Source organism: Chrysoperla carnea, chromosome 3 (assembly GCF_905475395.1).
Source record: "Chrysoperla carnea chromosome 3, inChrCarn1.1, whole genome shotgun sequence".
Lineage (NCBI taxonomy): Eukaryota > Metazoa > Arthropoda > Insecta > Neuroptera > Chrysopidae > Chrysoperla > Chrysoperla carnea.
Window position 1 is genome coordinate 73,277,559 of NC_058339.1, and position 25,669 is coordinate 73,303,227.

Consider the following 25,669-nt stretch of genomic DNA (forward strand, 5'->3'; position numbering starts at 1 on the left):
AAATGTAATCAAATTTGAATCAAAACAAAAAATACTTTTATCACAAATGTATCTACCAGTAGTACCAACACTTAAACTCTACAAGCAAAATTGGATAAAACGCGGGAAAAACGAAGTAATTGAGTTTTTTTAAATAATTTACATTATTGATTGTTTAATTGCACTTTTTTAAATGATTTTTTGAAATGTATGGTATATATTTCATACTTTGAGTTTTTAAAAATTGTGTAAAGGTTGTAAGCTTATAACAACATTGATACTGATACGCCTCTATGTAAACTAGCAAACGATGCAAGAAGGTATAAAGTGCTTTTCGAAAAAAATAGAATGAAGGTAAAATGCCTTACTCAATGTAAAAGGCGAAATAAAAAAACAATTGATAATTTAAGAGCTGTTGTTAAATCACTTCAAGAAGAGATAAATCAGTTGAAGAAAAAATCCGTTGAAGATAAATCAGCTGAAAAAGTTCCTAATAAGGATTTTAATTCATGATATTACACAACTTGCACAAAAATTTCAACCAAAAGTTGGTTATTTTTTTATAAGGAATATTTTTTAGGTACATTTAAACTTTTATTCTATCTCTAACGGTTTACAAAATGGGTCCTACGGACCCAAGACCCAATTGACCTATATTGCTCATTTACGAACTCGACCTCATTTTTTACATCCTGTGTACGCTGTAAAAATTTTCAGCTTGATATCTTTTTTCGTTTTTGAGTTATCGTGTTGACAGACAGACGTACAGACAACCGACAATGAACTAATTAGGTGATTTTATAAACACCTATACCAAAATTTTGTTCGTAGCATCAATATTTTTAAGCGTTACAAACTTGGGACTAAACTTAGTATACCTTGCATATTGCATATATGCATGGTATAAAAATGTGAATATCAGATGGATATCGTTTATGATAATATCTCCGTTTTCTATAATATTGTACTATTTTTAAACGCAAGGGCTAAAAACTTAAGAACCCAACCAACTTCTCTATATAGTCGAGAAACTCAATCCAGCCAGAGTTATCAAAAAATAAAATAAGAAATGTTCAAGGCATATAATAGCACCTTAAATTTTGGTGATCTCTTGTTTTTTGCCATCGTTTGACTATGATTAGTCAATATTATTTATAAACTATGGGGCAAGGAAATTAAAATTATATATTTTGCAAAAACGATTTTACGAAAATAACTAATTTTTATTTATTTATTTATTTAAAGGAAACATTTTTTCTTTGGAGATTTAACTAGTAGTAGATAGAATAAATAGGAATGTGTCATAAAAACTAAAAATAATTAGCATAAAATATTAAAAATTTATTGAGATACATTTGTGATATAAGTACAACAATCCACAGTTGATTCGAAACAATTGAAATAAATTAGTTAAAAAAAATTTTTATTAAAAAGGAACTCACATTCACAGTTAAGTACTTAAATATATAAAGTTCAAGTCAATTAATTAAAATGGAGAATTCATTCCTAGTTTTGTACCAAATTCAAGACGTGCTCGACGTAAATATCGTAAATTTATCCTGAAAAAAGTCAGTTTCATTTAAGTTATATTATTTAGAAATGTTAAGGTAGTATGACAGTATCGAAGTCATACCGCTCTAGGCAAATCAGCAATATTTTTTTTTTCTTCAATATATTACATATTTTGTTTATAATTTATAAGTTGTATCTGTCTATTTTTAATTCTTTAATTACTGCCAAAGTGGATCATAATAAATGGTCTCGCGGATTAAAGATTGTTTCGAAAAAGACCCCCGCGGATATTTTATAGTATAAGGGCCACATGAGATAAAAGTGTCCAGGACCCCAATCATTCCAGAAAATATTGAAATTCAAAAAAAGTTAAAATATTGTTTTCTGTTAATATTAAAATTTTTTCCTGTTAATATCAAAACATGTTTAACATGTGCTAAATTTATAAATCCACCAAAGCTTAAAGTGCGATGTTTTCTATTGAGTATATTTGTATGTCTGTAATAATATGGCTATCGGATTTGTATGCACATCCACAAAAGAACCTGATTGTTAGATATTTATCAGGCCTCTCTTTCTCAATTGGCACTGTGGGAAAGTGTCCAGGGTCTCCAGTTTCTTGGAGCCCACAAATTATAGTGAAAAAAGGTCTCCACAGATTGAAGATTGACTTGGCCGATCAACAAAAAAGATTCCCGCACTGTGAAGATTCTATCTATAAGGCCCCATGAGGAAAATTGCTCAAGGACTCTAATAATTTAAAGATGTTTCTGCGCCTACATATGCCAATCCAAAACCAGGATTGGTTCGATATTACCTTATTGTTCTTATAAATAAAGAATATTTTAAAAATACTTACTGAATTTCTTGCCATTTAATAATTTCAGCTATAATAAACGTACAAAATGGCGATAAGCAAATGAATACGATAATATGCCATGGTAAAGATATAAATGGTAAGACACTTATTACATCATGTAATAAATATATATTTATTGTTGTATAAATTATTTGTAAAATAAATCTACAAAAACCAAAAATTTAATTATAATTAATACGATATGCGATGTGAGATTTTAAGTAAAGGCTTTCCAAAAATTAACACAACATGTAATTTTGATAGAAAAAGTTGTAAATTTTAGGCAAAAAGCAGTTGGAAACACAGATTATAGTTTTTAATTTAAAACAGATCTGCAACTCCCTGTAAAATTTTTACTACTTTCGTTCTCCGAAGGTGTCTTTCTACAGCTGACTCTACACGTTATATTCGTGTGTATTCGTTCTTATTAAGTGTGAAAATGGTCTATTATATAATGATATACTTACACAAATGAGACTATAAAACACCATAATCGATTCTTTAATGGATTACGTTTCCATGTTAAATGATCACGATGTACAAAATTTATTGATAAAACACCTAAAAATTATAAAATATCTTTTAAATAACCAAATATCTATTACTTTAGTAATAGTAACGAGTCTCCGTAATTCGACTATTAAAAATTCCAATGGAAACGTCCAAGAGGGCCATCATCCTCTGGGGCGAGGCTTTTATTATGCCGAAAAATGTAAAATTCGGTCACTTTTTCTCAATAAGTTAATTCTGCGAGCTACAGAAAAAACTTCCAAAAATCTGTCGACCTCTATATCGCAATGTATATTCAGTAAGGCTGTATATTCAGCAAGAATTTTCATCAAAATTCTTCATATTGTTGGGAAAGAGATTCTCAATTGGTGGATTGGATTCTCAATTGAGGATTGGATCTTAACCCCACAAAATCCCCTTCCCGTTGCGTACGGACCTGGGTGTTTTTTTCATTCAAAACCTTCATCAATAGAAAAGTTAACAAAATATTTTTAAACTATACGCTATATATATATATTTTTGGCATTTGACAATGGAACCCTAAAAATGAAAGGGAGCTAGTCTTGAATCGAAGCACAGAGACTGTTGATATAATTAAAATGATAACTTACATAAGTGTAGAACACAAATAAAAATGATCAAATGTTGAATATACAATATTAATGGTTTTAATTCAGTCGTTTGTTGATTAATATTTAAATTAGTTACTGTTATTAATATTGTATTATTATTATTATTGTTAACTAAATTTAAATTATTAATATAATCACATAAATAATATAATGAAGTACTGTATATAATTATTGAGCAAATTATTAATGATATAAATTTACCACAATAATTCCAAACTATAAAGATTATCATCTAAAAAAAAAAATAACATCAAAAATTAAATATTTTGCCTTAAAAAAAATAATGTTTTGGAATCTAGCTGAGGTTCTGTGGAAGCTGTATTTAAGTAAAGGTAATGTTGAATCCAAGTTCTTGACCTCGGCAGAAGACCGGGTCATTCACAAAATAAAAAATAAAAATTTCGACCTTATTTCAAATGCTGTCGATTTTAACCCGGAAAGGTTAGTTTTTCATCAATGATTGCGCATTTTTAAAGTATGTTAAATTTGCAACAATTTGAGGCCAGAACGGTTTTTATAGGACTGATATAGTTTCGGAGGTGCAGCTTTTCATAATTTGGTCAACTTTTCAAGTTATACGATTACTCGTCAACAGCCAACTTGCCAGACGAATATGAAGAAAACGAAGAATTACCAGTACTGTCTGGATACTCTTGAAAATCCATCTGACATTTCAAAATACGTCGCCTTGAACCAACCAATTCCATCAAAGAGAGCAAAGTTTGATTAAAATAAACACATTCTCAAAACTGGTGTCTTAGATCAACCAAGTCCATCAAAGAAGGCAAAGTTTGATTAAAATTAATACAGTCTCAAAACTGATGTCAGATTTTCAAATAGTTTTCATTTTCATCTATGTATTATTTACACATATATTTATTAATTTTTATACCATGCATATATGTAATATGCAAGGTATACTAAGTTTAGTCCCAAGTTTGTAACGCTTAAAAATATTGATGCTACGAACAAAATTTTGGTATAGGTGTTCATAAAATCACCTTATTAGTCCATTTCCGGTTGTCCGCCCGTCCGCCTGTGGGCACGATAACTTAAAAACGAAAAAAGATATCAAGCTGAAATTTTTACAGCGTACTCAGGACGTAAAAAGTGAGGTCGAGTTCGTAAATGAGCAACATAGGTCAATTGGGTCTTGACCTATGGGTCCGTAGGACCCATCTTGTAAACCGTTAGAGATAGAACAAAAGTTTAAATGTAAAAAATATTCTTTATAAAAAAATAAACAACTTTTGTTGGAAACATTTTTTCGTAAACATATAGTAGTAATGATGTGAGTAATCAACACTATTTATGCATGGTATTTCAACAATTAATTCAGTCAACTGTTTGTTTTCACTTGTTTTTTTTTAAATAGTTTAGCATTTTAGTAAAATTTCATCATTTTCAGTATCATTCAAATTTCTAGAGACCTAGTATTTTTTTGGAAATTCTCTCCCTTCCTCCCAGTTGGTTCTCTTGAGATATCAGGATATTCCCAAGTGACCCCCTCAACTAATAGAGCCAACTGAAGTAAGACATAGACTTTGCAAATTCTATGTCTTACAGTCTAACACTCTAACCAGATTCGAGGTGATAATCCATTCTAGCTGAACATATCTCCTTGACGTATTCATTAAACAAAAATTTTTGAAGAAAATTCTTCTTACAAAAATCTTCTCAAATAACCGTAGCCAGATTCAGGATATTTTAACAGTTTTAACAACGGGAAAATACTTACATCGTAACTAAATCCAGATTGTAGTTTTTGTGCAGGTCTTTGCATAACATTTGGATCTTTATTATTACCAATAAATGAGATCGATAATATTGGAACTATAATACAAATTAACCATAGAACTTGATGAATTGATAAGAGCGATGGCAAAAATAATACTATTATAATCAATTGTAGCTACAAAAAAAAAATCTAAATTCATTTCTTCGAAACTCTTGTTTAAACGAAGTAATAGGATGAGCCAGGGTGAGATGGAGGGCCATTTCTGAACCCATGTCTATTATTCCAAAATACTTGTTTCGGCATATTCAATTAGCCCCTGAAATATTGAACATTCCAGGGGCTAATTGAGTCCTGATTCATTAATCTATTAAAGTAAAACTTACAAATGTAATTGTAACCATTGCACATATCCAAAATTGAATACAATTCCAGAATGTAAGCATATAATGTCTGGATTCTAATATTAAATGAAATAAGGAGACAGGATCCTCACGTCGAAACGTTAACGCACATGGTAACGCATTCAAAGAACGATTTAAATTGATTGGCGATGGTCCATGAACTGGATTCACTGGTATAAACACTGGTAATTGTTGACACACTTGCGGATATAATGGTTCTACTGCAATACTAAAAACATGCAAATCAAATTAGAGCATTGTCTTGTGAGAATAAAATTTGAGGTCGCCGTTGTCTCCAGAAAAGGATACATTACAACCCTGGTGGAAAAAATATTTGAAGAAAAAATAAGTCTTAGAAAACTCTGAAAAAGTTTTAGAAACTCTCAAAAAGTCTTAGGAACTCTAACTCTGAATTTCTCAACGTTTTTAGACTGGTCTAATTTAGAGTTATTCAGATTAGTCCAAAAACGTTGAGAAATTCAGAGTTTTCTGTGACTTAATAAGGCTAATTATTTCTTGAAATATTTTTCCACCAGGGACATATTAATATTTCGCTACCAGAAATATTTACCTAATATTAGCTTGCATGAATACATCAATATTATCAGCATTCGCAGCGGAACCAAGAACACAAACCGATTGCCCATAATCTTGCATAATACGTAACATTTCAGTGGTTACATTTGGTGTACAATCCGTAAATAATGACACCAATAATGGAACATTATCGATTGATTCTAAATGTGGACGTATATTTTCTATACCACGTGGTAATTTTGCCTATATTCAATCAAAAATATTTGTTTTTAAAATATTTTGGGATATTTTCCAGCGCTGGGAATCGTATTAATCCGGGATTCAATATTTCACCTATTAGATTCCTCATATTGGGAATCATTATGAGTCTATGGTCGTGACTTTTCCCACAGCCCCACAGCTTAAACTCCATTTATTCCCGTACTAGAAGAGTGCATTTTTTTTAAATAACAATCCCTTCCAAAATACAATGACAACACATATACAACGTTACCATGCGTAATATAATTACATCATATTTCATACATTTTGTAATAATTTTTGTTAATTGTCTCAAAAACTAAAAAAAGGAATGTTTTGAAAATGAGTTCAATTATTTAAAAGCCTTTAATAAATACTTTGGTAGTTTTTTGTGAAGCTGTCATTTCTAGGTCTCGAATTAAGAACCTTAAATTACAGAAAAGTGAGGTTGATATTTGAAAATCTTTAGAAGTACGGAAGATATAGAATAGTGACGTTATTTACCGCTATCGCCATAGAGATTACATTTAAAACTGTGTTTTGCAAAAAAGAGACGCAGGCAACAATTTTAAATAGTAACTAAAAAGTTAATGTTTAAGAGAATTTTAATTAGATCTGCCTCACTACTAAAACACTTGGATTCAAAACCTTTTAAAATAATTGATTTAATGAATTAACCCGACATTAATGCGATTACCCGAGTAGCTAGAAATTATAAAACAAAAAAACATACTCGATTTGACATATCAAAATTAACAGGAGCACTTTGTTCCGTACTATCTGTTAAACAACTCAACGAAGGCCAACCATCTTGATGACTACTTAAATCCACACTTTGTACCATTACACTATCATCTTCTGATTCATCCTGTACATCTGATAATAATTTATCGTTTGCATTTAATGGTGTTGTAGGATTATCACCGGCACCTCCTCCACCAGATTCTAATATCGTATCTTCATCAAATTTAACAACAGTACAATCTAAGTTGATGGCACTTGGCGCGGATATTGATATTGTCTTTGTTCTTTCTAAATTCGTACTATAAATAGAAAAACGAAACCGAAAATTTAGATTATGGTTGGTTATTTAAATAAAAAAGTAAGCTTGTGTTAGTCACATTAACATTAAAAATTACACTGAGTGGTATAAAAAATGAAATTAATACAAGCTGTCCATGTGAGTGCGACTCTTATGATCCACATCATCAATATATTATATGCAATAATCATAATAATACATAAGAGAGGTATCGCAAATGGGTCTCTAGCACATTACGCCGAGGGATCTCTGTGTCCTTGAGAACAATCTGTCACCTGAAGGCGAGAAATGCTATTTTAAGCAGATGAAGCTATATTCTGTCGATGGCCAGACACCAAGCAGTTAGTTCACAACTTCTCTACCGGGATTTATCCCAGGATTGATGGATCCAAGGTTTTGGGTCCAAACATTCTAAATCTGACGCCCTGCAGGTTTCAACAGGTGCAAATAAAGTGTATGTCCTCCATATAAGCTCTGCAAGTGGGATCATTAGAGATCTCCATGTTATGAAGATGATAGTTCAATCTACAATGTCTTCCTGTCCCAGAGCCCCATCATCATTTTCAACTGTGCCCTAGTGAGTTTCAGGCGATCACAGCCGAATGACCTAGCTGTGGTTATACACAGATTGGCCTTTCGCATTTCCTACGCAAAGTGTCAGTAGGTAATCAAGATGGGCTTCTCGTAGCCATTCCTTGATCCGATAAATTACGAAGCATCTTACTATAGGAATGACAGGCTCAGGTGAAAGGGGCGTTTAAGACGCCTCTTTTCGAGCCAACGTGTTCACTGCTTTATTCCTTTTAACGCAAGAGTCACCCGGTACCCAGATTAGTCTGATTGTGTTATTCAGTGCCAGGCAATTCCATTCCTCGGAGAATTCATAGACTATGCTCGATTGAAATTTTGATGCCTCAAGGGCCCGAAGTGCGGCCGGACTATCTAAGAAGATGCTGATATGTGCTCCACTGTAATCTTTCGATTTGCAGATCTGGGTAAATATCAACATGGCGAAGATTTCTGAAAAATCGTCAACCGTCAACTGGCGTAAAGCGAGTTCGTTATTACCTTTAATTCGCGAAAAATCGTGAACGAGATTATATGCATGTAAAATGATGTTAATACATTGTGCCCTGACTATATGAAACGTAAACATAAGTTGCAACCCATTGTAAATTTGCATAATATTTGAAATAATGTTCCATTTCCTATACCTCTCAGATATGTATTTATTTTATACCCCCTTACCTGAACGTTAGTAAACATTGTGTTTCCTCATCGTTTGATGAATGCTCTTTTTGGCGGCGATTTACAATTTTTTGTGGAAATAATGATGGTGACCATACTCTTGCTGTACCATTATTAGCCCAACATTCCGACAAGCTATTTTGTGTGTGTATTCATTGTAATTAATTAACATCAAACTATTCTCAGACAAACTTGTAAATAGTTTTCTAATGTATCACAAATGTTCATAGTAAATTGAGATATCAGCTTAGGATTGATTACGACAAATACATTCGTCTTTGTTTTAAGATGTATTTTCATACTGACGCTGTGTTGGTTTTTCTAATTTATAAAAAGTAATGCGCAAGTACCGTCATTCAACTTAACACTTTCAATACAGAGTATTTCAAAAATTAATTCAATCAATTTTTTGTTTTCACTTGTTTTTAATGCAATATTTTGAATAATAATATTTATTCAACAGTTGAATATAAATTTATTTAGATAGTACTGTTAAAATCAATCCTAAGACTAAAAAGCTAAACTAACTTGACGCTCAAATTCGTCGTCAAGCGTCAGCATGAAAATACTCCTTTATTATAATGTTATTGGGTGTTTAAGTTTAATATAGACATCAGTGATACACTATTTTGTCTTTGAGAATTTAAACATATAAAAACAATTAATTAGTTATTTCAGTTAATACAATAACAAAAACGCTGTGAATGCTATCCCTTGCGTCATAAAATTCTCGGTACACATAGTGTTTTACAAAAATATCTGTTTATATACATCCATTAGTGCGTGCTGGGTGTTCCGTTTTCGATATTATTTTTAAATGTGTTGCCATTTTGGTGTTTTGTAATAGAATGTCTGGTATTGTAGATAAGTGAGAAGTGAAAATATTCAGGTTAACATAAAATACAAGTGTGTGAATGAAGGGTTTCCCCAAGGTTTCCCATTTAGGATGTTATTTTTAATTTACCGAAAATCGACACCTTAACTGACAAAACTTTGAATACACTATTTCACAATAATTCCTTGAATGGCATTACCATTCAACAGTCAACAGATGTTAAATCGTAAGGTCTAGGGCTAGGCGATCTGTTGATTGAACTATCACCTTCATAACATGGGAATCTCTGATGATCCCACTTGTAGAGCCTGTATGGAAGATGACGAAACCTCCATACATGTTATTTGCACCTGCAGAAGTCTGCAGAGCATTAAATTAAGAATACTCGGTTTCGAAAACTTGAATCCATCAATCCTGGGAGAGATCCCGACGGAGAAGCTGTAGACTTTCTGCGTAGCGTCTAGCATCGACACAATCCTATAGCTTCATGCGATTTTAATAACACCTCCTACCCGAAGACGTCTCGTCTTCGAGTGACAGGTCGTTCTCAGGGATGGCACAGAGTTTTCAGGGAGGGTTTAGGTACTAGGAACCCACTTGCGGTATCCCTCTTTTGTTTTATTATTATTATTATTCGATTGCCTAACCGTTCAAATATCAAATATTTCGTCATTTTCATTAACCAAAACGTTGTTATTTGCCACAGTTCAAAATGTAGGACATTGTAGAACAAAACATCAATTTGGCAGCACATTCAAAAATAAAATCGAAAATAGAAAATACCCTTTATATTGTGACATAAGTTGGTTCAACTTCACGAGTTATTCCGTAGTCCCGGTGATTCAGTATTTCGAAAACGCAAGGTCTAACAATCGCTTTAATAAAATAAGAAAATAACAGTATAAAGTAAAAACAAATTGAACAATGATGTCACTTACTGTGATTTATCTGATAATAATGATATATGACAATTCCAACCACTTTCCAATCCCATTTTCTCAGAGAAAACACGTGACCGCAACTCATTTTCTTTACTAAAATGTACAAAACGTATACAGGCACGTTCTAATCGTTCAATTAATTGTACCATATCCGATTGCGCTTGATATTGCATTGTAACCATACCCAAGAATACTTGATTGCATTGCATTTGAATGCATCCCTCAATATTTGTAATTCTACTGTTTTGATTTTTGGAATTCGTTTCCGTATCCGATGTGTTAAATATATTTAAATTGTCCATGTTGTTATTATTGCCATATAATAACGAATCTATAAACATTTAGTACAATAGAATTATTTATGCCACGAAAACCGCCGATGAAAGGGTTTCGAAGAAATATGTTACATATATTCTCGTAAGCATGCAAGAGGCGAGATGTAGAATACCCGCCCTGGTCACTGGGTATCTCGGGGACCATTTTTGTTGTGATTTCGAGTACAGGGGTTCAGTCCATCGATATTTAGTTTCCAATTTTCCCAGATTTTCATTTTTCCCTCATCACTTTTGTTTACAAAGCCCTCGCGAATCGAATCCAAAAAACCACATCTCGATCCTTCTTACTGCTCACAAAATTGACAGTTGACCCGTTTTTAGTGCTTTATTTCTTTGTCTATATATTTATTTCTTAATGATATAATAAAAGAATACATACCTGTTGAATGAAAATGATTTAAAATCCCTTTTAAATGGGATGCGCCTGCGCCATAATAATACTGATCATCATTATATTCATCATTAATCAAATGTTTATTGATTAAATGATGATGTTGTGTTGGTAAATGACCGATGTACGGTGCTCGTGAAATATGATAATTTTGTAATTGCAACGATGTATGATGTAATTTACTATTTGATGGTAATTCAAAATATAATTGTGATAATTTATTATCAATTAACGCACACGAATGATTATTATAAATGGGACGATATCCAAATGCGGTACAATACGATGTTAAACTTGTACGTGAATAAAAATCGGTAATTTTTTTACGATCCGCTGATGTAAGAGGTTGTAAATCGTAACCGTTCCAATAATCGATACATGAATCTAAAATGATGTCAGCTGTACCTTGTGAAAATAATTGATACGATTCAATATTACATTCTTTAACAATAACGGCGACCATATGTGGAAATGGAAATTTCAATTTTGTTGTTAGATGTAACGCTTTGGCAAGTTTATCTTTACGGACCATATCGGATTGCTTAGAAAAAAAATAAACGATAATAATTATTAGGAATACATGATATCTTAAAACGATTCAAGAGACATTCCAGGCAAATGTGAAGTCGACAAGCTTGCTAGAAATGGCACAAGACTGCCGGATATAAGCATCCCCTGATAAAGTTGTATTCAGGATTCGTAAATTTCGGAATCACCATGTTATTTTTGTCTGCTAAACGGTGATAATTTCTATAAAATGTTCACAAAACAGCCTCTTTTCATTTGAACAAGGCATTTAAGAAGTGAATCCCTTAATTATTTTAAGAAAGAATATGTTTATTTATTTTAAATCCGAAATTTACGATTCATGAATCCAATTTTTTTATCAAGGATCAATACGCATGCGGGAGTTTCGTTTACGAACTGAAAACTGCTCCTGAATGAGGATATCTTAAAAAAGGGTAAATCTTAGATGGAGGGAGAAACGCACTTATGATACTTCAAGACATATGTGTTCGGAGTACAATCGTTGGCGTTCAGTATATTTTATATCGCTTTAAAAGGCTTCTATAAGCAAAATTGTTGCGGATGTTATAGGACACTGGCTAGCGGCAGGCAAGCTGAATGACTGGGCCTACCAGTGCATCACGATTATTTCAGGAGCTGTCGCAGGGGGGGAGGAGGAAGAAACGATGTCTCATCTTCTCTGTCAAAGTGTCAATATCTAGCTCTGGTCATAAAGAAATGGACTCACTTGAGTCAGTCTTACTTTGACGACCTCTCCGATCTGAAGTCCATTAAGGTCAAAGCACTTCTGCTGTTTTTAAACAGTTCCAAATGGTTCATGGAGTAGTGGCCAGGGATGAGCCAACACTTATTCAATATCACAACGGACCCTATGGTCTAAGTGTGTCCCATCCCCCAGGACAGCCACTTTAACCTAACCTAGCCTAAGTGATAGAGCAGATAAAACATTTTCCACTAAAGAAGCTCCAAAAAATGTCGCAAACATTCTGTATATTTACTTTTGGTTATGGAAAGAATCGGTATACTCACCAAATGTCTAAATGTAGATATTTGTTCTTCTAATGTAAAAATATTTTTAGCTGTTGGCTCAACAAAGCCGATTTGCTTCGATAGCTCACACAAACAACGTCGATTTGCTACAGGTACTAAATTTTCATTGTACATGGCTTCACATGTGATATGTGAACAAAATCTGCTATAACTTTCCTAAAAAATTTAATTTTTTTACTGATCGTAAAATAATTTCCCATTTAAACTTTTTTTTATGGCCTAAGAAACGACTACTCGAGCACCTCTATGTCTCAATGTCTGATCCAGATATAGTTATAAAATTTTCGAGCGATCGTATTCTGAGATTCTAATTTCTGAAACGTCCTGTCATTATACCTGAGTATCCATATTGCATGTATTTAATAAAATTGCTAGGCCAATTGGTTTTAACGATGATAAATGTTGATTCCAATCGTGATCGTCAAATTCTAATTTAAACGGTACATTTTGATTGTGTGTTAAATCTAAAACTTCGGCTACTGATTCATTGATCATATTATCACTGTAACGATTATGATGTTTGGAAGCACTACGATCGCGATTAAACGATTTATTCTTTTTTAATTTCATTGTTGTAGTCGTTGCTGTTGTTTTATTGCTATAAATTGTTGTTTCGTCATCAACCAATATCGATTCTTCGTTCTCATTCTCATTGTTCTCATGATTTAATGTATTTATACTGAAAAATACGTCAAAAAAATCAACTCAATTCAGAGGGACTGTAAAACCTTAAGCGCAAAACAACATGATATTTCCACATTAAAAAGGAGGCAAGATGTTCCAAAGCTTACATTTCCTCAAGAAGATACTTCATTGACAATAGTTATAATAATAACAGATAAGAAGAATACCGCAAATGGGTCCCTGGCACCTAGACCAAAGAGTCCTCTGTACCCTACTTGAGAACAATCAATCACCCGAAGGCGAGACGTCTCCGGGTATTGAGATACTAGTTTAAGCAGATGAAGTTATAGGATACTATTGAGGCCAGACGCAGACAGTTCACAGCTTCTCCGCCAGGATTTCACTCAAGATAGATGGGTCCAAAGTTTCAGACCCAAACATTCTAAACCTGACGCCTTGTACGTTGCTGCAGGTGCAAATAACATGTATGGAGATTTCATCGTCCTTCATACAGACCATCAATCGACAGTGTCCTGTCAATAAGAGTCCCACCATCCTTTTCTGTGCTCTAGTGAGTTTCAGGCGAGCACAGTCGAATGGCTTAGCTGTGGTTATACACAGTTTTTTCTGTAGCATACCCTGTGCAAAATCCCAGTAATCAAGATGGACTTGTCCAAGCCATTCCTTGATTCGGTAAATTACGGAGCATCTATTTTGCTATGGGATTGACAGGCTCAGGCGAAAAGAGCGTTTGAAACAATTCTTCTCGTGCTAATGAGTGGCCCGGTACCCATATCAGTCTTACTGTGTTATTTAATGCCAGGTGTATTCATAGATTATTCTCGATTGGAATCTGTACGCCGCAAGTGCTCGAAATTCGGCCTAACTACATGAGAAGATGCTGATATGTGCTCCACTGTAACATTTCGTGTCTGGGAGATCTGGACCCCTCTCAACATGTCATTGACAATACACTCCCCTCCCCCCCCGGCACCCAATTTGATTTGATGGGGCTGTAGAGATGCACAACCTTCAAAAATTTCGAGAAACACGATATTTTGACGTAAAGAAAGGGGAAGGAGGCTGTAAAGTTCGAAAAACCCTTCCGTACGACCAACTTCATACATATTTCCATCTCTCTAGCCAATTTGGTTGGTTTTTACAGGTACGCATAAACGCTTTAAAAGTGGTTAAAAATAAAACCACCAACCCCCATATTTAAATATTCCCTGAGAAGGGAGCGGTTCTGCTAATATTCGATACGATGCTTAAGTTTATATATTTGTGGAAAATATAACTAAAAATCTGTATGCCCCGGGATTAAAACTTACCTTGACGATTGTGAAACATTTTCGTTGTTTTTCAAAAAAAATATTTTTTCAGCTGTTGGATTAGGCCATGATAAAATTCCTTTTTTATCTATTACGCAAAGCGCCTGAAATTATATTTAGTACATTAAGAAATAAAAAAAATTGATTGTGAAGTCCGGTTCCATCATGTTCAGTTAACTTTTCTAGCCCCTCCGTTAATTAACCCTCGTGAATTTATTGGAAACTGCTCCTGGTCGGTTGACAATAATCAACCAGTGAGGTAAATTTTAATAAAATAACCAAAGCTGATGAAACCGAGCCTAAAAATTGAAACTAACCGACAACTGTGCAAATACATGCAAAATATTCGCTGAACGAGTCATCATTAATTCTTTTCCAGTCACAATATTTATAAAAATATCCCATACTTCACTCCAACGATATTTAAAATCAATATCTGCTTCCGATAATGATTCGGGCTCAGTAAAATGATCTGATTCAATTTTTAATGGTATCTTTGATGTGTTATTAAAAAATGCTTTAAATCTAAAAAAATATTGAATCTCTTAAAAGGTATGCCCTAAACATATTGACTTTAAATTTTGAGAATAGAGAATTAATTTTAAAAAACCATCGATAAAATAACATTTGTTAACTTCAATTCTAAATTATTAGGCAGGCAATTTTTCTAGATACTAATTTCACGAATATGGGGCTGATACTTGAAAACCATAAACCAGATCGCATTTTAACCCATGGCATCGTTTTCGCTGGGTCTAATTTAGGTTAAATCCATGTTTTTATTAAAATAGGAAATATATTTTTCGAATTTTTATGATTTTTTAAGGGGTACCCCTTTGAAAAAATTCGAATAATCGAAAAATTTGTATTGCTTCCGATCTTTATGAAAATCATATTCTACGGTTATTTTGACCCAAATATTACAAAAATCGTGCTCATTTTTATGCCCGAACTATAAATTTCAAATTAAGACACTTTTCAAAAGTGGGTGTAATACCCTAAAATATTTACCTTGCAAGACCCAATATATTAAAACCAATCCAAAATATTGGAAATATAATCGGTAACAATGGTAACGTAATTAATATTGGATCTAATAAAAATAATTGTATCCAATAATTACTATCAATGGTTTCTTGACTCTCTTCCATTGATAAATATGAAAATTTCAAAAAATTTATAAAGATTGATAAACAATATAAGGTGAAATACAGATAAAACGATACACATTTATCAAATAAAAAGTATCGATCATTATCGAATTGTGAGATTGGTCGATTTAGTGCCCGCTCTAACGCAATATTTAAATTATTTAAATATGGTGTCTCACGTAATATGTATAATTGATTTTTAAGCGGTTTCTTTGATTTTGGTATTGAAAATATTTCATTGGCGTATGGCAACGTTGGTCCATAAATCTCTCTTTGACGTAATATTAAACAATCAGCTTTTTTATCCAAAGCTTCGCATAGACCAGGGCTTAACTGACCTAAAAAAATTCAAAAAATTAAATTCCGATATATTAAAATGAAGCATAAATTTTTTTGTAATAGTATCAGGCCCTTCTCCCCTTTGAGCACTGTGGGTAAGTGGATAGGGCCCCACAATTCAAGGAACCCTAAAATTCTTAAACTAATGTCAAAAGAGATAAAGATAACGTGTTAAAAAAGAGTCGATTTGAGGGGGCTGGATCATAATAAGAAGGTCTTCGCGAATTGAAGATTGGCTCGACCCCAAAAAACTCCCTCGAATATTTTATAGCATAAGGGCCCCATGAATCTAAAGTGTACAGGTCGTCAATCATTCCAGAAAAGATTGAAATTCTAATATCCTATATAAAATTGTTTTTCTCCTGTTAATATCAAAACATGGCATTCTGTTAATATCAAAACTTCGGTTCCTTCTCCTTGTATGGGGCCATTATCATAAAAATTTGTCTTTCCTCCCTATTTTTTTAGTCATTATTAATCAACTTGATGTCCATTTCCCACAAATTTGTATTTTTTTCCGAATGCTACGCGCTCTTTCCATCCCCGAGTAAAGACTGTCCGGTCAATTACATTCCAATTAGTTTCAGCCAAATAAAGTTGAAGAATTTGTCTATGATCAAGTTTTGAAACCTCACGGAGCATTTTGCTAAGAGATTCGCAGACCAGAATGATCAAGTACCCAGGTCACCCAGATACATGTTTATTCCATCTGGAAACCTTAATTGAACCTAAATTGATGCGCGAACTATCAAAAAATGCTAATTTTATTTCATTGTATTTTTTTTTTTTTTTTTTTGTTGCAAATTTAGACACCTCTCAATAGAAGTAGATATTTGAACATTACTCAACAGGGAAATTTGAAGAAAATTTGGTAACTCTGATCTAATCCGCGACGTGTAATTATTCATTCTAGGATTATTAAATACAAAGCTGGTGAGGATTCCAAAAATAATAAAGAAAGAAACTCTTTATTCCCCCTTCTTCAAACAGTTCATTTCTTTATTCATAGGTAAAAATATAGAAGGCAGGGAATCTAATCGAACAATATAATCCCCCCCCCCAATCCCGGTCTTTGTGTACTTACCAGGTCGAATTACAATAATATCATCTTTAACCAATAACGCCCATGGTAAATTTACTAAAACACCATCTCGATAGACCCACTGTAATGTAACACATGGTGAAAATGGGGTGCATAAATGTGGATAATTTTCTGGACTCCATTTAACATTTTTAATAGCTAATTTTAATGTTGCTAATATTGCTTGAACTCTCTTTGGCATCTCATTATGTCGTAATCGGTTTTCAATACCCACTAATATTATATTGATCATTAATATAATTAATAAAATAATTGAACTTATTAATAATTCATAATTTATATCATAATTAATTGCTATTGGTAAATTTAATATTATTATTGTAAACAATAATAAAATGGCAGATACTATGTTGAAAGTTGTGTACGGGCTTTTGTAATGAAATGCATCGTGAAGCCATTGTTTTAATTGCCTAGAAAACAAATTTTATAATCAAGCCAAACATTTAGAAAAGTTCCGTGTTAAAAATTTTTATATGATTTGATAAAACATATGGCGATATTGCAAATTATGGCTGCTTTTTAATAATTTAAAAATCGATTTTGTTGATAGCCTTTTTTTTTGGATTTTGGAATATACCTAGTGTCGGATTCATTCATGTCTGTGTTTTAGACTTCGAAAATCAAATTGGGGGTCTTCCCCTTATGTGGGATGTGTAAAAATTTCTCTTCCCTCCCTATTTTATTTTATTTTTAGTCTTCGTAAATCGACTTTTCTCATAAAAAATTTGTCTTCCTCCTTATTTTTTTTTTTCACTTCGTAAATCAACGTGGCGTCTTTCAAAAATAATTTTTGCCCCCGAGATCCCTAGGCTGTTGTCAACTCTACCTACTAGACAATCCGATCCTGGATATATCAACCGATAATATGCGTTTTATTAAGTTTCGGGGCATTCTATTAGCGATCTAAGTTTGTTTAATACATCTGTGGTTTTATTTAAATACCCCACTATATTTTATATTTAAGTACTAGTTTATTGTTTTAATAAGATTTGTAAGAATTTTTTCAAAAGTTTATAAATTTAATTGTTATATGTAATATATTTGCATTTACAGATTGGATATTTTTTAAATAAAGAAAATTAAAAATTTATCTTTCCTGTGTACTTTTGCGTGTTGGCGCTAAATTTGGATCTGCACATTACGAATCACCCTTAATTTAAATAGGAAATTTCGCCTAAAGTTGGCTAATTTGAAAGCTTTGATGAACACAAATGTTTACCTGTCCTTATTTTGATCTTTATAATTGTTTAATGCCGTTTCGATTTCATCATGTAAACGATTTAAAGCATCATATGTAGACAAACCACTAGGGACTGCGGATGCCGCCATTCCTCTACTAAAATCCACAATCTCCCACACTCCATATACACGTATTAATTAATTTTTCTGGCAAAATAAGAATTAATAGTGTTTATAACAATTACGAAACAATATATTTGGGGATATTAAAAATCAAGAAATTTATTTTCAAAATAAGTTTATTAATACAATTTTCAAAAATTACATGAGAAAATTAGTGATGAGAATTTCAATTCAAAACAAATTTTTATCAAATGTAACAGCGAAACCTATAACTCTCTTATTTATTCAAGTATATGTTAATTTTATTTGGCAATAAATTTAATTTATTAAATGAATTCGTCATAATTATTACAATTTTAATGGGGAAAATCCGCGAAAAATTATACTTTACTTTCACTGATAACAATACGTTTATCTTTATGGAAATGATTAAATACCGTTAATAGTCGATCAATCTGTAGTATTAATTTACAGATAATAGATACGTAATAAAACAAATAATCACAATATTCACGAGATAAAATTATCTTCAATGCCATTCAAAGCAACATTATTATTATTATTTTTAATAAATATTAATATTAAATAACAAAAAAATTAATAGTTAGTTAATCAAATATAACCAATTGATTGAATTCGGCAAAATTAGTGTTGTTTTGTTGATTTAATTAATATTAAAAACTAAACTACTTAAATAAAAAGAAAGATTACAAAACAATAATTAATTAATACATTTTTATCAAATAAAAAATAATAAATTATCTACAATTAATTAAATAGAAATACAAATAATAAAAAAACGTTTTTTGATAAGTATCTTTCTAAATGCATATACAACAAGTGAGACGTTTTTAAAAAAAAAAGTTCAAAAACAACATTCAAATCGAAAATGGAAAGTTCATTAAACGAATATGAACAAAAAATAATAAAAGTATTGCAACAATTTTTAATACCTGATTATAAAATTGGTAATGATACATATTTAGAAATACTTTTATCCCAAATATCTGGGAAGTATGACGCAGGTTTGTTGAAATTCATAACCTTATTGAACCTTATAATCTTTAAAAGTTTTCATTCATTTTTTTATTTATATTTTATTTATAATTATATCTGTATAAAATTACTTTCAATTATATTTAATTCATAATTTCTTTTTATATAACTCTTAGAAATTAAATGCAAAATTTTGTAAAATATTGACAAGTTACTAAAAAAATGTCAAATTTTGCGATTATTAATGCGATATATTAAACTTATACGGTTTCGATTTATAAAGTTTCTAAAAATGCAGACTAAGCTATTTTTAATTTTCTTTCAATAAAATTATCCTCAAAATTATGTAGGATTGCTTAATAAAAATAATTTATTTAGATAAAGATCCTTTTTTCAATTCGTAAATAGCGCTATTTTAAAAATACAGAGTGTCAAAAAAATATACGAACAAAATTTATTAATTAAAGGGTATACACTATAAATAACCACAGAGATGGTTTCATTTTTCCGAAATGATTCTTCTTAATTGTGAGTTGTGATTTTACGTCTCGTTGAAACTTTTAACTTCTTCAGTGAAAACAAACATTTCTTTACAGTTTACATCCTGTATACATTGACATTAGACTAAAAAGTAAATGCGAGTAGTATACAGTATGACGTCACACATTGTTTCGATCATTTAAAAAAGGACACGGAAATATGTATCGAATATTTAATATATTGAGCCTCTATCTATTTCGCCCTTAAATAAAAAATAATTTCAATTTAGAAAATATATAATAGATACGGATTAGAAAATTTTCTTAGCTCGAGATTTGGCGAGCCTAGGCCCATTAAAAACCTTGCATCCCTCAGATGTATAAAAGAACCCAAGGAAATCAAGTATTACTGTCCCGTTTTTTGAAAAATGTAACTCGAATTTATTTGGCGAGTAGACGAAGATATCACAGGAAATACTCAACTAATCGTCAAAAGAATTCTATTTTTGTTTTTTTTTTGTTTTTTTTATCAAAATTACTCAAACTTGGATCAAATAATTGTGGGTCAAAGTCATGGACGCAGGCGAATGTCCTCTATTGCCCTTCGCAACTTTTGGCTAAAGCACTTTTACGTAATTAGCGCATTTTCTTTCAATTAAATGCAATAATAACATATTTTTAAGTAGTATTTCCTACGAAAACTGACTTTTTTCGAAAAAAATTGTTTAGATGAAAAATGTTAGTTTTTTTATGGGAATTAACTTTCTAATTTTAAGTGTTATTCTATCTTTTACCGTTAAGGAACTATGTTGGCTATTAAAGAAACCCGAAGGAGGTCCAATAGGGTCTAGGTCTAATCTGATGTCAAAACATGATACCCCTTATCAAACTTTGCAACTTTTCTTTAAGTTATTTTTTTATTGGTTACCTGCAAAACGAGCTATTAGCCTTTATAGATTAAAATACTGTCCTGTATATGATTGTTCTAATCTAAAATTAATTTTTCAGAGAATATTTAAAAACAAGGTTTCTATTTTCAGAACTTGGAGAACGTCTTTTAACCAGTAAAATATTCACAAATTGGATTGATGAAGCAATAACACAATGGGAACAATCCCCTTTAAATTTACCCTCCATACCAATACAAACATTTGCGCTAAACCTTACAAGTTTAGTATCAAGCAACGAAACACAGTTTATTAAACTCGATCTAATCAACTTGTACACTCGAATGTGTAAATTATTTTGCGTCGAACATGATTATACAAACGTTTCAGTTAAACTCGGCTACGTACGATTACTAACATCATTTCTATCATATCCAAGCGGCATCCAATGGATTTTAGAATCGGAAAGATGGAAACATATTTTAAAATATTGTTACAAGAGTCAAACAATCTACATAACACGAGAAAGTCAAAATTTTTTTATAAAACTATTAAAAGTCTGTTACGATAGCGAAAAATTCATCGAATACGTTGATTTAATATTTATCGAAATATTATTACCCCTTCAGAAATTACAAAAAGTTGCTGAAATAAAAAATGATGAAATTGAAGATGATATCACGCCTATGTTAAAACTTATTCAAACTATTTTACATGAATTTTATTTAAATTATTCGAATCCAAAATTATTTACGAAAATTTTTATCAGTAAATATCAAAATGATTTAGAGCAAAATTTATGGAGCTTAGTAAATACGACTCCTAACAACAAGTTCCATATAATTTTAGCTCATATCTTAACTCAGTTGTATTTTGGGACTATTATTAATTTAAAAACGGATAATAATAGTTCAGATGACACCAGTTCTACGACATCCAGTGAAAGTAACGAAAATCCTCAAGTTTTAAATATATTTAGTGGAAAATTATATGCCTTGTTTAACTTACTGATAAGTAAGCGAAGTTTCGGAGCTTTTATTAAAACCGTTGGGATCGCGCATGTGTATTGTTGTAAGCTAATCAGTGAACACAAAATAGAATATACGAATCAACTTGTAATGTTTCAATTAATCCCAATTGGAAGCTTAATCCAAATGTACTTAGAATTTGACAACAGTTATTGTAAATCGGATCATCCTGAAAATGAAATTATGGAGTTGTATATTGCAAAATTATTTAAAATCTCATGCGAAGATACAATTCGTTTATGTTATACAATTCGTGATGCGATTCTCAACGCTGGACCGAAAATCTGTCAAGAGATATGTGTTCAAGGACTCGGTTTATCAATGCAAACTCGCACATATTACGAACGTGATCAAATTATTATTTTATTTCAACATTTAATGTATCTCTTGTTAAATTTAAGCGATGCAACGCGTGATAATAAACTCCCAAATGAATTAGCTGTAGATCCACATGGAGTGATTACGAATCTTTTGCAGAGTATAGCGACACTGATCACAGAGTTTAAATTAACATGGCGTGATTGTGTTGAGACGATATGCTTGCTTGATAAATCTGTGAATTTATTAAAATCTCAAATGATTTCATCTCGAGCCACGGTGTTGGCTTTGAAAGTGATACAATTGGGCATTGAAAATTTTATGGCACCGAATTTAGCATTATTAATGGATTCGATAGAATGTTCATCGGCATTAACTGATTTGGGACCTTTATTGTATCAGCGATTGCATGATGTTCAATGGGAAATACGTGATAGTGTCCTTGAAGTGTTGCATACGTTAATCGTTATATCTGAACGGAGTAAGTATGTCTTCTGACTTCTTTAGCGCTTCTAATAATACCTAGGACAATACAATTTTTTCCGTTAAATATCGGTAATGATAGTAATAGAGAGAAAGGTCCAGAAATAAACCCTTTCTTCTTCTCATCTTCTTCCGAAAATTCGAAAATTTCTTTCAATTTTCAGATTTTATTTTTTGTAATACCTCAAAAGAGATTTTTACATTTGATCCGAGATGTAAATGTTAGTTCGAAAGCAATAAAAAGAAGGATCAATGTAGCCAGATTAACATCTCACATAGCTGCGAATGGTTCAATATTGACCTAAAGTCATCGAAATGTGCTCGACTTACATTTGCACGTAATCATCGCAAATGGGCAGACGACGATACAGCTTGTGTACTATTCACAGATGAGTCAAAATTTTGTTTAATCTCATAACTTTTGTCCCATATATAGGACAAAATATTTTACAACCGTTGATCACAATTGACAGATGGAAAAAATTTTGTTATTCTTAAATTTTGGTATTGTTGTTCATAGAATCGCCTAATTAGTCCATTTCCGGTTGTCTGTCCGTCTGTTCTCGATTTTTTACTGTTTTCGGTCGTCTCTGGGTGTGGTTTTTTGCTTTCAGCTTTGCTAACTATGTTTTTTGTAGAGTCCCGCCTGCTAATAGAAACAATATTCTGTGCCTGCTTGAATCCGAAAAGATTCATCTATAAAAAAGATCGAAAATATGTTTGTCTTAGCTCTTATTTATAGTAATTACAAATTACCATTTTGTTTTTCAGAATTTCCAGCATTTCAAAAATTACTTTTAAATAATAATTTGTGTACAATAATTTTGGACAAAGCAATCAATGATTCGGAGAGTTATGTACGCGCAATGGCTCTTAAATGTATTACATCTATGGTTAAAATTGATACATTCTGGAATAAAGTACTCGAACAAGAAAATTTGCTTGTAAGTTTCCATTTTTGATATCAACGGAAGAACATATTATTCGGCAGAAGAACAGATGAAACAAAAGTTTTGAAGTTATAATCTGATATAGTATTTGTAATTCAAACCATGGTTTAGGGTAGGTTAGTTTAGAGTGGCTGTCCTGAGGTGAGATACACTTAGACTATAGTGCCCTGAACCGAAAAAGGGCTGGCCCATTCCCGACCACTATTCCATCAGCCATTTGAAGCTGTTTAAGAACAGCAGGAGTGCTTTTACGTCAACGAATTTAAGGTCGGAAAGGGCGTCAAACAAAAAGGATGGCTCAAGTGTATTCATCTCTTCGTGGCAAGAGCTGGAGAGTGACAGAGAAGATGGCGTTTCCTCTTCCTCCCCACTGTGAGAGCTCCTGCAATAACCGTGGTGCACTGGTAGGCCCAATCGTTTAGCGTACCTACCGCCTAGCCCGTGTCCTGTAATAGCCGCAAAGATCATGCTTATAAATGCCCTTTGAAGCGATATAAGGTCTTCAGAACCTACGATTGTACTTAGAACATATTTGTTCTGTCGTACCACAAGGACAATTCCTTAATACATGTGATCCGGCAGCCGAAATGATAGCCGTAAATCTAAATTTTCAGAGAAAACTCCACAACGTACCTTCCTCTCTAGTCTCTAAATTTTATCTGCCGGTATAGAAATGAACAAACCCTTTGATTTAACCAAGTTCTGGTGGGTATCTACTAAGAACTTGTTCCCGAATGACTATAAAATGAAAACTATTATTTTGTTCCAGGACAAAACAATAAACATCCTGAAAAACGAAACAGAAGGCATTGTCCGACGTGAAGCTGTTGCCGTAATCACTGAAATCTATGAAAACGAGCGTATCAAATGCGACATTGCATTAAAACGCACCTACAAAACGATGTCCCTAATAACATTAACCGATTTACATTGGGAAGTCAAAATCAATGGTTTAGAGTTTTGGCGTCAAGTTATCTGTAAACAATTATCACATCAAGGCATGATCGATGGTACTTTCCCGGACGTCACCTTCTCCAAAGAGAATCGTAAAATAATCGTTTTAAATGAAAACGAAATAAAAAATCGTTTATATAAAGTATTAAAATATTTATCGATACACGATTGCTTAACAGTGTTAATTTATTGTTTATACGATGAATGTGATATCACTGTAGTGAATACAGCGCTATCGATTCTGTTAAAAATGAAAGCGTGGTATAATAAGTATAATATGTTAATTAATAATAATGACGTCACTAACGTAGAACAATTTAAAAATGAAATCTTATTAAAAGTCCAATCGATTTATACATTTTTAATAAATAATAATAAAAATAAAACAATAACGAATAATCTTGAAACAAGAATCGATAATAACGATAGTGTTATCGATTCGATAATTAATTCAAAAGATATCAATTTATTAGTGAATGTTTATAATAAACAGAATGATGTGAATGAAATGATTATTGATGAACAACAACAACCACAATCCGAACCACAAATCCAAAATAATTTGGATGAGAACGATTTAGTGAATAATAAAATTACACCAGAATTATTTTTACAATATTTAGGATGTATTGATCCACAATTAGTTGCCACGGAACGTAATCGTTGGTTAACACATTGTACGTATAATTTAGATTCGTTGTTAGATGATATTTTGAAATCGTATGATGATCAATTTAATAATGTTATGGATTGTTATTAAATTCGAGATTTTCATCTCAAATTGAAAAGAACTTCAAAGCAAAGATAAATTTTAAATATTAAAAAATTATTTTATCGTGCCACAGAAATCATATATTCAAATTAAGATGAGCATTTCTGTGGGTTGTATTATGCATTTTATTAAAATATATCCCCTTCAGGACCCACAATAAAAATATTTAGCTAGA

At 31.9% G+C, this 25,669-nt stretch overlaps 2 protein-coding genes across 2 annotated transcripts; one reads left to right on the forward strand and one right to left on the reverse strand.

The window, feature by feature from the left end:
* Window positions 1-1,465: 1,465 nt before the first annotated feature.
* Window positions 1,466-19,648, reverse strand: LOC123296235 (transmembrane protein 94). Its single transcript, XM_044877696.1, has 18 exons — window positions 19,581-19,648; window positions 18,545-18,711; window positions 17,308-17,735; window positions 15,750-16,222; window positions 15,051-15,248; window positions 14,734-14,837; window positions 13,115-13,457; window positions 12,758-12,934; window positions 11,189-11,741; window positions 10,472-10,805; window positions 8,699-8,833; window positions 7,142-7,451; window positions 6,203-6,411; window positions 5,614-5,860; window positions 5,231-5,404; window positions 2,829-2,906; window positions 2,351-2,496; window positions 1,466-1,538 (listed from the first exon to the last, which is right to left on the reverse strand). The coding sequence occupies exons 2-18, from the start codon at window positions 18,652-18,654 to the stop codon at window positions 1,466-1,468; spliced, it is 4,092 nt and encodes a 1,363-aa protein (XP_044733631.1). The 5' UTR covers window positions 18,655-18,711; window positions 19,581-19,648.
* Window positions 19,434-25,515, forward strand: LOC123296236. The gene is made up of 5 exons (XM_044877698.1): window positions 19,434-19,652; window positions 21,143-22,816; window positions 23,590-23,762; window positions 24,538-25,017; window positions 25,090-25,515. Exons 1-5 carry the CDS (start codon window positions 19,517-19,519, stop codon window positions 25,480-25,482), a joined length of 2,856 nt encoding a protein of 951 aa, XP_044733633.1. The 5' UTR covers window positions 19,434-19,516; the 3' UTR covers window positions 25,483-25,515.
* The last annotated feature ends 154 nt before the right edge of the window (window positions 25,516-25,669 follow it).

Excerpts from the sequence above, each read along its gene's own strand:
- LOC123296236 (XM_044877698.1), top strand. The coding sequence starts at position 19,517 with ATGGAAAGTTCATTAAACGAATATGAACAAAAAATAATAAAAGTATTG. Across the intron at positions 22,817-23,589 it reads AATCGTTATATCTGAACGGA|AATTTCCAGCATTTCAAAAA; the intron begins GTAAGTATGTCT and ends TTTGTTTTTCAG. Across the intron at positions 25,018-25,089 it reads ATATGTTAATTAATAATAAT|AATAATAATAAAAATAAAAC; the intron begins GACGTCACTAAC and ends ACATTTTTAATA.
- LOC123296235 (XM_044877696.1), bottom strand. The coding sequence starts at position 18,654 with ATGGCGGCATCCGCAGTCCCTAGTGGTTTGTCTACATATGATGCTTTA. Across the intron at positions 13,458-14,733 it reads AATGTTTCACAATCGTCAAG|TATAAATACATTAAATCATG; the intron begins GTAAGTTTTAAT and ends CGTATTTTTCAG. Across the intron at positions 10,806-11,188 it reads AAATCATTTTCATTCAACAG|ATTCGTTATTATATGGCAAT; the intron begins GTATGTATTCTT and ends AAATGTTTATAG.